The sequence below is a fragment of the Galeopterus variegatus genome, unplaced genomic scaffold, assembly GCF_000696425.1.
Source record: "Galeopterus variegatus unplaced genomic scaffold, G_variegatus-3.0.2 Scaffold461, whole genome shotgun sequence".
Lineage (NCBI taxonomy): Eukaryota > Metazoa > Chordata > Mammalia > Dermoptera > Cynocephalidae > Galeopterus > Galeopterus variegatus.
The window spans coordinates 57,979-69,419 of NW_007726572.1; the positions used below are offsets into that span (position 1 = coordinate 57,979).

Consider the following 11,441-nt stretch of genomic DNA (forward strand, 5'->3'; position numbering starts at 1 on the left):
TCAGTGTGTGTCGTATTTCAGCAGAGCCTAGCACCGAGAACACCCTTTAGGTAAGCAGATTCATCAGCATATTTTTTTGCTCCCGAATGACTTTAGGTAGCATTTTTCACTTTGGTCTCCACCTTTCCTGTTGCCCGGTTGCAATCTAAAGAGTGAAAACTCTATCATGAAATGCACTGTTGGGTCTATTTTAGACTGTTATCAGGTAGGCAAGGTGGCAAGCGTGTCTTTTTCTTGACCACCTGCAGTTTCGAAGAGCCATGTTTTCAAACTCCTGCACTTGCAGCGCTCATGCACGTTTGTATAGATGGAGACACAGTCACAGATCACAGTCATGGGAAGCCAAGAGGCCATCTGACCCATTTTTCATTTGGACAATTACACTTAAACCTTCCCAGAAGGTCTTTTATCTTCTTCTTGGGGGAAAAAACAGATTGGGTAACACTTCCTAGGGCCCATCTGACCTTTGTCAATAGGGATCATTTTAATGATTACCATTTCAGGGAGGAGGTTGGTCAACGACCCCGCGGATTCCTTACGTGTGTAACGAGGAAGCTTCTCACGCAACATTACTATAAGAATGTAAATAGAGTAACCTCAAACCCCAATTTAAGTATACGATAAAATTAAGCATTTTGGGGGATCGGTATAGTGATATTTTATACATATGAAATACACAGTTAAATAAGGGCCACCCAAATAGCAATCTTTATAGTCATTTCTTAACTCCTTTCCATATAAAACCTCTTGTTGGTTTTAACCAACTCTTATTTATCTGCTGAAAACCTACTGACTACTCTTTATTATGATTCAATTACTAGAAGAAAGAGCAGCTTAAGAACAAATTATGACTTAACATGGTTACTTATGAAGGCATATTAAGAAACATTTGTTATATTATGGCAGGGTACAATCAGCCAGGAAAGTGAACTGTTTGAGAGCTTGTCAAAGCAAATAAAAAAAAAAATAAGGTTTACAAAAGCCTAACGTTTTTTAGAAAAGAATGCTATCAATCTGTTTCTGAATTTGAGTTCATCTGATGCTAAGTATAAAAAACAGACCCATGTAATTGTGGGTCTTCTTCTTGCCCTTAAGAGTGAGTGGCCTGTTGATACGGTGAAGAAAGAAAGAAAACTCCTATAACCCAGGGCTGGATGGTTAGCTCAGTTGGTTAGAATATGGTGCTGGTAACACCAAGGTCCAGGGTTTGATTCCTGTACAGGCCACCTACCCGCCTCCCCCAAAGAAAAAAAGAAAACTCCTATAAACTGAAAACACCTGGTGCATCTTGAACAATGGCAACAGTGCTGGATTTAGCAACTATAACACTGCCACCAGCCTAACCAAAGTAGGTTTCAGAAAAACTAACTCACATGAGGGTACCTTAAAAAGTTTGAGGGAAAATAGAATCGAAAGATAATATTAATCTTTCCACAGGCTTTTTGAAGTACCCTTGTGTAATGGATTGATCTACCTAGGAAAATTCTCAGGTTTCTCTTTCAGTACCATACTGCTTTGTGTTAAACTAAGTGGCATCTGATCTGCTAATCCATGACAAAGGCCATTACAGATCCTCGGACTCTGGGATTTTGGTGGATTTCTTGTGTAGGAATTCTAGTGAAAAGGCTGTTGGAGAAACAGGTCTGGATTCTGGAATATGCTCCATTCTATACTTTTCGATGTATGGCGAGGCTACTTCCCAAACCTGAGAAGTAAGGACAGAAGAAAGTTGAAACACTGATGACACTGTTTCCACACGTGCAATTAAACACCAGCCTCCTCCCAAGTCAGAACATCCTCTGCCTAACTAGACACACAGTGGCTGTTTGCTTGCTTTTATTTTAAGACATTTGACACATAACCTATGTCAGTTATTCTTTAATTGCATTAAAAGCTTTAAACATGCAAAGTCCAAAACTTCTAAGGTTACCATGAAGATTTTAAGCTGTTTACTCTTCCAAAGCAAAACAAGGAAGCAACCAACCAAACAACAAACAAAAGCTAGACAATTCAGAGTGTTTTCTCAAGCAAGCCTCGAATGATGAAAGGCAGTTGCTCTATTTCCATGCCACAGGGGCTCTGTGCCTTTGGCTCCTGCAACTCAGTGTGTGGCTTGTGCCTCAGCAGCCTCAGCAGCACCTGGACAAGTCAAAACCTCAGCCCCCCCCCAACCCCCCCCCACTGAATCTGAATCTGCATTTTAACAAGATGCCCAGGAGATTCACACTTTAAGGTGTGAGAAGCACTGCCTCAGATCCTTGGTTAGTTTTTGCCTCCACCCACCAACCTACTCTCTTTTGAGCATAACATCATCTCAGATTAAGGCTCTGTTTTTGGTTTACAGCTGCTTCTTTCTGATTGCTGCCAGGCAAGGAGCCCTTCCTATTCTTTTGTATTACCTTAAAAAACCTATTCTTTCAGGGGTGAACCTCACACACCTCTCTGCTAGCACCAAAGTTGCAGCAGGCAAGTGACTGCCCCCTAATGGATGCAGAACGCACTTAGAAACGACAGGTGTGAAGATCTTATTCTTAAGAGCAGAGCAACTGTTCTGAGGGCAATCAAGTGATTCTAGGGAGCATGAGACCCACAAATTATTCAAAAGGTTTAGAGCACATAAAAATTGTATTAAAAGACAAGTTGGCATGCTAGGCATCTGTACCGATCAGCTGAGTCTATGGTCAGTGTAACCAGAGGAAACAAGCACACAGTGAAACGGGCAGGGACACGCCAGAGCAGCATTAGACAGACTCAAAGCCCTGTGAAGTATAAACCTGGGACTCTGTTGTAACTCTGGGTCTGTACAGCCATGGCACCTGGTGGTGGTGACAGCATCACCAGGAACAGAAACTTCTTTTGAGCCAAAGAGGACATCTTGGGGAGGGGGACCTGTGAATCTTTTATCTTATTTTCTCCCCATAGATACTTGTCCCAAAACTCCAGGTTTATCAGATGGTTTCTAGTGGCCTTGCCAGTTGCCTAGGTGCTTTTTGTTCACTTCCAAGGAACAGCCAGAAAACAATAGAACAAGACAACATTTCTCCATCTCTACCCCCAAACTCCAGGTTTATCAGATGGTTTCTAGTGGCCTTGCCAGTTGCCTAGGTGCTTTTTATTCACTTCCAAGGAACAGCCAGAAAACAATAGAACAAGACAACATTTCTCCATCTCTACCCCCTTGCACTTTGCTTTTTATAATGACCAAAAACTAAGATAAGCCAAGTAGCCAGCTTGCCTTCTGCTCCAGGAGCAGCCTGTGTGCTGCCTCTATGTCTGGGGCCATGAAGCGATCTTTTATCCAGGGCCTGCAGAGAAAGCACACCAACCCGTCAGCCAAACACGAAGTGCTGCCAAAGTTCACAGTTCTGAGGATGGTGTGACTTCCAGGGATCTGTTTGACTTTACCTTACAACAGAGCGCACCAGGTCGTAGACCTTTTCCAGTGGAGTGGTTGTTCTCAGGGGACGCAGAAACTCTATGCCCTGGCAGGCTGCAAGAAGTTCGATGGCCAGCACTAAAACAGGAGGATGGCTGGTCAGTGTCTGACTTCATACTTGAGGAATACAAATCCCTTGAAGTTGACAGCCATCACTAGCCAACTAACAGGCGGTTGGTTCTCTGTCTATTGGTAGAAGGAAGTTGCCTGGTATTTGGTTACCATTTTAAATCTGCTTTTCTAACCCCTTAGCTGTATCTTTAATGACAAGAAGGGGAGAAGTCAGACATTTACCTGAATAGATTACCAGACCCCCTGCCTTACCCAGGAAGCTGCACTTTGATGTACACTAGCAAAATCTGCCATTTCCCCCATTCATGTCCTCCAATCAAGGTTTGTCGGCCAGGCGTGTGTCATGTGGGTAGAGAAGAAAGTCGGAGAGAATACCCAATCCTGCTATTGAGCCCCAGCTCTATTAAATAAGCGTGTGCATTACATACACTTACTTAACTACACTGCTGTTTCCATATGTGTCAAGTGAGAATTCTGGACTAAAAGGTGTCAAGTTTCTTCCAGGTCCACAATGGATCCTACAACTTCATCCTCTCCCATTGGTGGGTTAGAAGAGATATTTTTCATCTGAAGCCTCTTAGAAGACCAGAATAAATCCTGTTTTTTTGCCAAATCAACTACGTCATCGCCCAATCCCCAACTTCACAGATACTACAAAGATGTGACTAAAATAACGTATAGTCAACTCAGAGATTTCATTTTGAAATAACTTCCACAGCAAAACATATAGAGTAATCCTGCAAATGTAGGTCTGATAAGCCATGAGGATGCCGGCACATCGTTTGTAATAATATGGCAGTATAGGGGAGAGGTTAAGACAGCAGACTTGAATCAACTGCCTGGGATTAAATCCTAGCATTGACGCTTACTAGCTGTAGACGGCCACATTATTTAACTTCTGCTTTGGTTTCCTGATCTGCAAAATGGGATAATAGTACACACCTTCTAGGGTCATTGAGCAAATTAAATGAGTTAAAAGACTGAATGCACTTCAGAATGTTTTAAAAGTCTCATTAAAAAAAAAAAATCCAGCTGAGGAACCGGTTTATACTCTTGGTTCTTAATCTTCAGCGAGTATCGGCATCACCTGGGGACTTGTTAAACACAGGTAGCTCCCTTCTCGTCCCTAGAGTTTCTGACTCAGCATGTCCGGGAGAAAGCCTGAGACTGCATTTCCAACAAGTTCCCAGGTGATGCTGATGCTACGGGTGGAACAAACTTTGAGAACCAGTGACATAATAATCAGCGAAGCCTGCCATCCCTGACTTGTCGTGTTACCTTGTTCCACGTGCTCGATGACCCTGAGGGCCTTCCTCGCTGCCCATCCTCCCATGGCGACGTGGTCCTCTGTGGCAGCGCTGGTGGAGAGAGAGTCCACGGACGAGGGGTGGCACAGAGCCTTGTTCTCAGAAACTGCAAGACACCAGTGGGAGTTAAGGAGGCTCCTGATAGGATCAAGTGCCAAAAGGACACATGACTTCCTCAAAGTGCCGCACAGCATGGGGTGCTCCTCTCCAGGAGCTCTTGGCCATTATCCAAGATGGTACAAAGATGTTCCTGGGAGAAGGAAGCAGGTTGATTTTTCCCCAAAGTGAGAAGGACTCTAAGGCTATAGTGAATTCTGAAATAAAACCAGGATGAGGAGCTGGGAACCCTACAAAGGCCAAGTTGAAAACACTGGAAGCATTTAGCATGCCAGAGAAACAGGGAAAAAAGACATGATGGCTATTTTTAGGAACTTGAGAACAATTTGGCTGGTTATGTCACCAAAAGAGGCAGGGTGAGAATTCAGGTGTGGCATTTGGGGATTGAGGCTGGACCCACAGATTGTGGGTAAGAAGATTTAACAATTCAGACTGTTCAATGACGACATAATGGATATTGTGGACTTAAGCAAGGGCTTGATGACTGCCAGAGAAATCTCCAGGAGGCAGGGGAATCCTAGGGATGGCTTAGATTGGGGCCTCTCAAACTTCATGGTGCATGTGAATCACTCAGGGATTTGTTACAGTGCGAGCTTGGGATGAGGTCTGAGATTCTGCTGTTCTGACAAACTTCCAGGTGATGGCCATACTGTTGGTCCAAGGATTACATTTTAAGTAGCAGGGACCCAGATTACAAATTTCCTTCTCCCCAGACTCAGACGTCAGGAAAGGTCAAACTCAAAGTCTTTTCTCCTCTCTTTGACCTTGAGAGAGGTCCTGCGTGAAGCTTCTGTTGTTTTCTATGCTGCAAGGGATCCTAACCTGAGATAATCTAGTTATAAACTAGATAATCAGCTCATTCTGGTTTGCCCAGGACTTTCCAGGTTTCAGAACTATAAGCCCTAAGTCCTGGGAAACTAAACTGAGGGCTAGAAGTCTGTGGTGAGGCTTATTTAGGAAGATAACTTACAAGTGGCCAAAAAAAGAAAAACACTATTTTTGTTACAATGAAAGCAAGCTGAACAACTTCAACAGGCAGCTTGGGAAGCTGAACACATCCAAAGGAGGCTTGCCAATGTCTGCAATGTTCCCTAGAAATCAACTACCCTCCCCCTGCTACCATGTTACCTTCAAAAGTCTGTACCCTTTAAAGAGGTATTTTAATAAGCAGGCAGGTGAGCAAATACTGGGTTGGAGGTGAAGGTGAATTCAGTAGCTCTTTGTTGGTTGTGTTTTTTAGTAAAGGCTTAGGTGAGGAAGGGGTTAGTAGTCATATTAAGAGCAACTAATACTTATTTAGTGCTTATGATGTGCCAGGCACAGTTCTAAGGCTTTATATGTATTAGTTCATTTAATCTTCAAAACCCCATTAGGTAGATTTATCATCCCCATTTCATGCAGGAGTAAACTGAGGATCAACAAGATTAAGAGGCTTGCTCAATACCTCACGCATAGTAGGGATTTATATCCAGCATCTATGCTCTTAACTAACTACCAGGTCATCCTGCCTTGTAGGGGAGGGTTGTTAGACAAAATACAAGATGCCCAGTTAAATCTGAATTTCAGATAAAAAAGCAAATACTTTTTTAGTATAAGTATGCCCCAAATAATTCAAACTTAACTAAGAATCCTGCATTTTTGTTTGTTAAACTTGGCAACCCTGTTTTTGGATTAAGTATTGATTGAAATGAGATCCTCATTAACTGAAATGAGAGCACACCCCTGGGAGCCCAAATATACCTGGATTTGAATTCTGCTGTACATCTTACTAGTTGTGCAGTATTGGGCAAGTCACTTATCCTCTCAGGTCTTCAGGTATTCAGCTGTAAATGAATAGTACCTACCTGGTGGTGGTGGTGTGATAATTCTGGGAGTGAACATAAGTAAAACCCTTAGCATTTACTGCATAGTCCAGGCACTGTTCTTATGTGTTAATCATCTGTCCCTTACAATCTTGAGTCAGAAATCAGCTATATAGAAGCTCAATTTTCATAGAGGGTACATGAATTCTTATAAGCAATTTTGCATGCTACAAGAACATCTCAATGTGTTTAGTGGTTCGTATGTCTAGTAGAATGCATTCAGAGTTTAGTCATTCAGGTTGGTTCAAGTTTCACTGCTAATTTATAAGCATCTTTGTCTTTTTCCTTCCCATAGTCTTCACACTGAGATTTGGAAAAAAACTATAGAAATAAAGTTTGTATGCAATGTCAACTTGCTTTCCGTAGAGAAATGATCTATTTACAAATGCATTATTGTATTATTATGTTCCAGTATAACATTATTTAGGTTTTATTTTATATTATTTTTCTAAAAAACTTTAGAGTCGACCTGCTACATTTGTACTGAGAGAGGTAGAATGCCAATAGAAGTGGCAAAGTTAGATCTCATTCAAAGACAAAATTTGATACTTTCAGTTGTCAATGGAAAGGCCCTTAGATGGACAGCCTTGTGTTCTGGGAAAAGGGCAGTGTCCTTACCAAGGGCCGCAGCTGTGCAGTGGGCTATCATGAACCCAGAGTTCAGACCACCTTCAGCCACCAGGAAGGCAGGCAGCTCACTGAGGGAGGGATTACAGAGCCTTTCAATTCTTCTTTCGCTAATCGCAGCAAGTTCATGGATGCCAATGGCCAAATAGTCCAGGGCCTGAAAGAATGTCTCTATTTAGTTGTCCTACATTAGAATATGCTTTCAGGGTCAAGAGCAAGTCTAACAAACTTACTTTGGCTGGGTATTCACCATGGAAGTTTCCTCCAGAAATAGTCTCTCCCCTACTGGCAAAGACCATCTTTCAAAACAGGTTAAGGCTCGAACATAACATTTACTGATCCCTTCAGGTATAACTCCTTCCCAACGGACTTATTTTTAATGTTGAGGTGGCAGTTCTTGTACAGTTGTGGAGTGGAGGGAAAGAGAAGGGCCTTCCAACAAGCAGTGTTAACATCAAGGGGTACAGTAGCAAAAAAAAAAAAAAAAAAAAAAAAAAAAAACCAAAAACACCTTAAAAATGAATCATGTACACATAATTAGGGGCCAAGAAACATGGAGCACTAAATGATGTTTCCACTTGAAATCAGAGATTCTCAGGCACCATAACAATACTAATCTGGTGGTTAGCACTTACCCTCAAAAGGTTTATAACCTGAAACTAAGAAGAGAGACCAGGACACCCATTTGAAAGCAAATACTATTTCTTCAGTGGGCACTGTGAACTTGTGCTCCATAGAAGAATCTGTTGAATGGAAGACTTTGCTAATGAGCAACAACCAAAATGTCTGGAACAATTAATTCCAGGAAAAATTTCAAACTCTATACTCATATAGTGATCCTGTGCCAGTGTTCAATAGCAAATGGTGGCCGAATCTATTTAAATATGAGGCAGCTTTAGATCTACTGAATATTATTACTGTCAGAGATAATCCCATTCATCCTATCATGCATTTTACTTAAACCAACAGGCACCCCCAGGCAAAGGCAGTGACACATTTTTCTTCCTCGCTCCAAAGAGCTACTATTCACCTACTGGGCTAAAGAGTATTTACCATCTGTTAACTGGGAACTCACTATGTGTGTGAAAAAGGTTCTGGCTTTCAAAGAGTTGGAGATGCATGTGTTACATGCATGTGGTCAAGTTTGGAGTTACTCTTTTCTGTATATGTAACTGTGGGCCTATTAGGCCCAGCTCCTGCTCTCAGGCCCTGGTCTTCTCTCCATTTTCTGAATCCCTGTAGCAGTTGATCTCTGCACCAATTTAGAATGTAAACATGTTCTATTGTCCTCCAGTTGTTCCAAATTTGTTCGCTGGCTATTAGATTATAGCGATTAGAATTTAACTCCTATCATATCCAGCACTATGTGATAGGGGCTCTGTGTCTGCAATAGAAAACTGAGAAACATTTTCTTTCAGATAACACCAATATTGCAGCAGAACTCCCAAATATTAGCCTAGTGGAAATTCAGCAATAATTTAAAATTTTTAATTGAGGAAGTAAAGGACTTTGGGCTGAAATTCTTGTTGGGACAAGTAGTGGGAGAATTTAGTAGGCAATTATCTCCTCCCCCATATCCAGTAACTTAATAGTAACTTTCTTTTTACTCTATAAGATACCCTTCAAAGTTCAAATTTTGTAGGTGTAGAATGGATACCTCTCCCCTACAGTGCTAGAACTGCTACATGAGATAAGACTGCACAGAGTTCATGAAAACTACCACTCCATTTGGGAAGTAGGGTGGTGGTGAGGTGAGTTCAGAGACCCACGATCCTGAGGATTACTTTCGCATGGGTTTGTCTTACCTGTAACACAATATGAGAGAACATAAAACACGCCCTGAAGTAGGCTTGTCAGGGAAGGCACATTAAAAATCTCTTGTGAGATTTTTGGATTAAGTATTAAAACCTTACACAGCCACTGTGAAACCTGTCTGCTAACCCAGATTGTGAGCTGCTTTCAGGGGTGCTAACACAGAACTTTCTCCAGTGTTGAGAACTGAGATGTAGAATAGGAAAAATAAACTCCTAAAGGGTTTGGTCATCCTCAAAGGCAGTGTTGTCTCTGTGAAGACTTTGCCAGTGTGACTCCTGACTGGTCACCTCAACTTCTGGGGAACTAAGCCATCACAGAACATTTCATAGCAAAACCCAGATGGCCCTGAGATAGATAAGCCCACCATCGAGGAAAGGAGAGCTCCACCTTTGAGAAATGGAAGTGTTCCACTATTCTTCATATAAATGTGGAAACACTGATTTGAGTAAAGCCCATGTCAGAAATGACTCTTTGATAATACTTTGGCATCATCAAAGTATAAAAAGGTTGCCTTCTGTTTAATGCATCCTGGACCAAGACCAGCATGGCCTGCATATTTGAAGGCCAACACAATCACACTTGTGACATGGTCCTTCCATCAACAACCTCTGTGGTGGGGTTTAGGGCAAATGTCTTCATGACAATGCTTTCAGCCAATGCTGAAAATACCTCCTTTCATCTTGACTGGGTCAATCTTGAAAGCATGGCATGTTAGACTTGGAACCTGAGAGCAGGTTCACAGGCTGCCTCTGCTACTTACCAGCTCTGACCTGGAGAAAGACACTTAACCCCTGAGCCTCAGCTACTAATTCATTTACTCTATGAAATGAAGTGAAAGACCTGAGGTGCTACCTAAAATGATTGCTTCAGCAGATCTTCAAATTACCAGCTGGAATTCTACCATTCAAAAGATACAGGATTATCTGTTGCACTGTTCAGTTCTGTGGTAATGATGTTCTTCACAAATGCTATCGTGTCATTCACCACACCGTGGACCTAAAATACAATCAAAATAAGATCCATGACCAAGTGATTCTCTGAAGGGTATCAATATTCTTCTAAGATGAAATCTTCAGTCTTTCTCCAGAAAGTGCTTTGCAGCTATAACCATGGAAATTTCACTCTGTTCATTTAGAAGATGAAAATAACATTGTTATAAATCTGTATTCTCACTGAAACAAATTAGAACAAATTCATTATCATATGGGTTCACATCAGATAGATCTATACAAAACTGCATGGTGGAGGAGGAAAAATGCCAACTCTAGACACAGGTGTAGTCACCTCCAGGTTAATGGTAGGACTTGGGCAAGTTGCTTAAGTTTATACTTGGAACAGAAACAGACTTAGAAAACAGACAATAGAACTCACCTTCTGGCTTGTGAGAAGTAAATAAGATAACGTGGACTAACTCTTAGGCACAACTCAGAGAGATCACTCAGATGGTAGCTGTTACCCACGGAGGTTAAGTTCATGAAGCATGAAGGTATCACATTAGAAAATGGTCACAAATAAGGCAGCTACCTGGTACCAAGCCTAAAGACAGCCACAATGCTCTAAAGCAACACCTGCCTTCTGGCTTCTCCCAGAAATCAAGGAAGTAGAGATCTAGTGGTGTGGACTTGGACAAGGTACATAACTCTGTGCCTCAGTTACCCCACTGCAAAATGGGAGGAAGGGTACCTATCTCTCGTTGTGAAGATTACTTGATTTAACACATGGAAGACACTGATAATAGTACCTGCTACAGAGAGTCTGCTAACATTATTATACTATCAAAGAGATCTTAAACTAGGACTTATTCTTAGTGAAGAACTAACTTGGCGTTTCTTCCTCATGGATGTTTTTGATCTACTGTTTGACAAGCTAGCTAGAACAGAACTTGCTGAGTAAAAGAAAATGAGGGTGTTTACTCTAGGGAGGATTCTGTATTATGTTATAGACTGGAACTTTGCACAAGCTGAAATATTGTTTCTTCAGATGCCTGTTAATCTCTCAATCAACTAACTGCCATATGGAAATAAGTTGTACATCTGAAATACAGAATGCCTAATGCCAACCCAGATAGTCTGCATTTTTAATTTGAAGGTAAGCCTCACAGATTCATTTAATGATTTATGTCTGACTATAAAATGCATTTGAATTTTGAAATGATGCGACTAGACTTTTCTATGACCATCCCTAACTGGCTGGTTCAAGTTTTAT

At 41.6% G+C, this 11,441-nt stretch overlaps 1 protein-coding gene across 1 annotated transcript in view; it reads right to left on the reverse strand.

Annotated features, from left to right (window-relative positions):
* Positions 1–1,564: 1,564 nt before the first annotated feature.
* The window catches only part of HAL (histidine ammonia-lyase), a gene marked incomplete at its 5' end in the record, with an annotated part of 17,725 nt that continues 7,848 nt past the window's right edge, over positions 1,565–11,441 (reverse strand). Inside the window, 7 exons of the mRNA XM_008569064.1 lie at positions 1,565–1,705; positions 3,236–3,305; positions 3,406–3,514; positions 4,787–4,921; positions 7,413–7,578; positions 7,655–7,720; positions 10,152–10,232. Coding sequence (XP_008567286.1) covers positions 1,565–1,705; positions 3,236–3,305; positions 3,406–3,514; positions 4,787–4,921; positions 7,413–7,578; positions 7,655–7,720; positions 10,152–10,232 — 768 coding nt within the window. The remainder of the gene's footprint in view (positions 1,706–3,235; positions 3,306–3,405; positions 3,515–4,786; positions 4,922–7,412; positions 7,579–7,654; positions 7,721–10,151; positions 10,233–11,441) is intronic.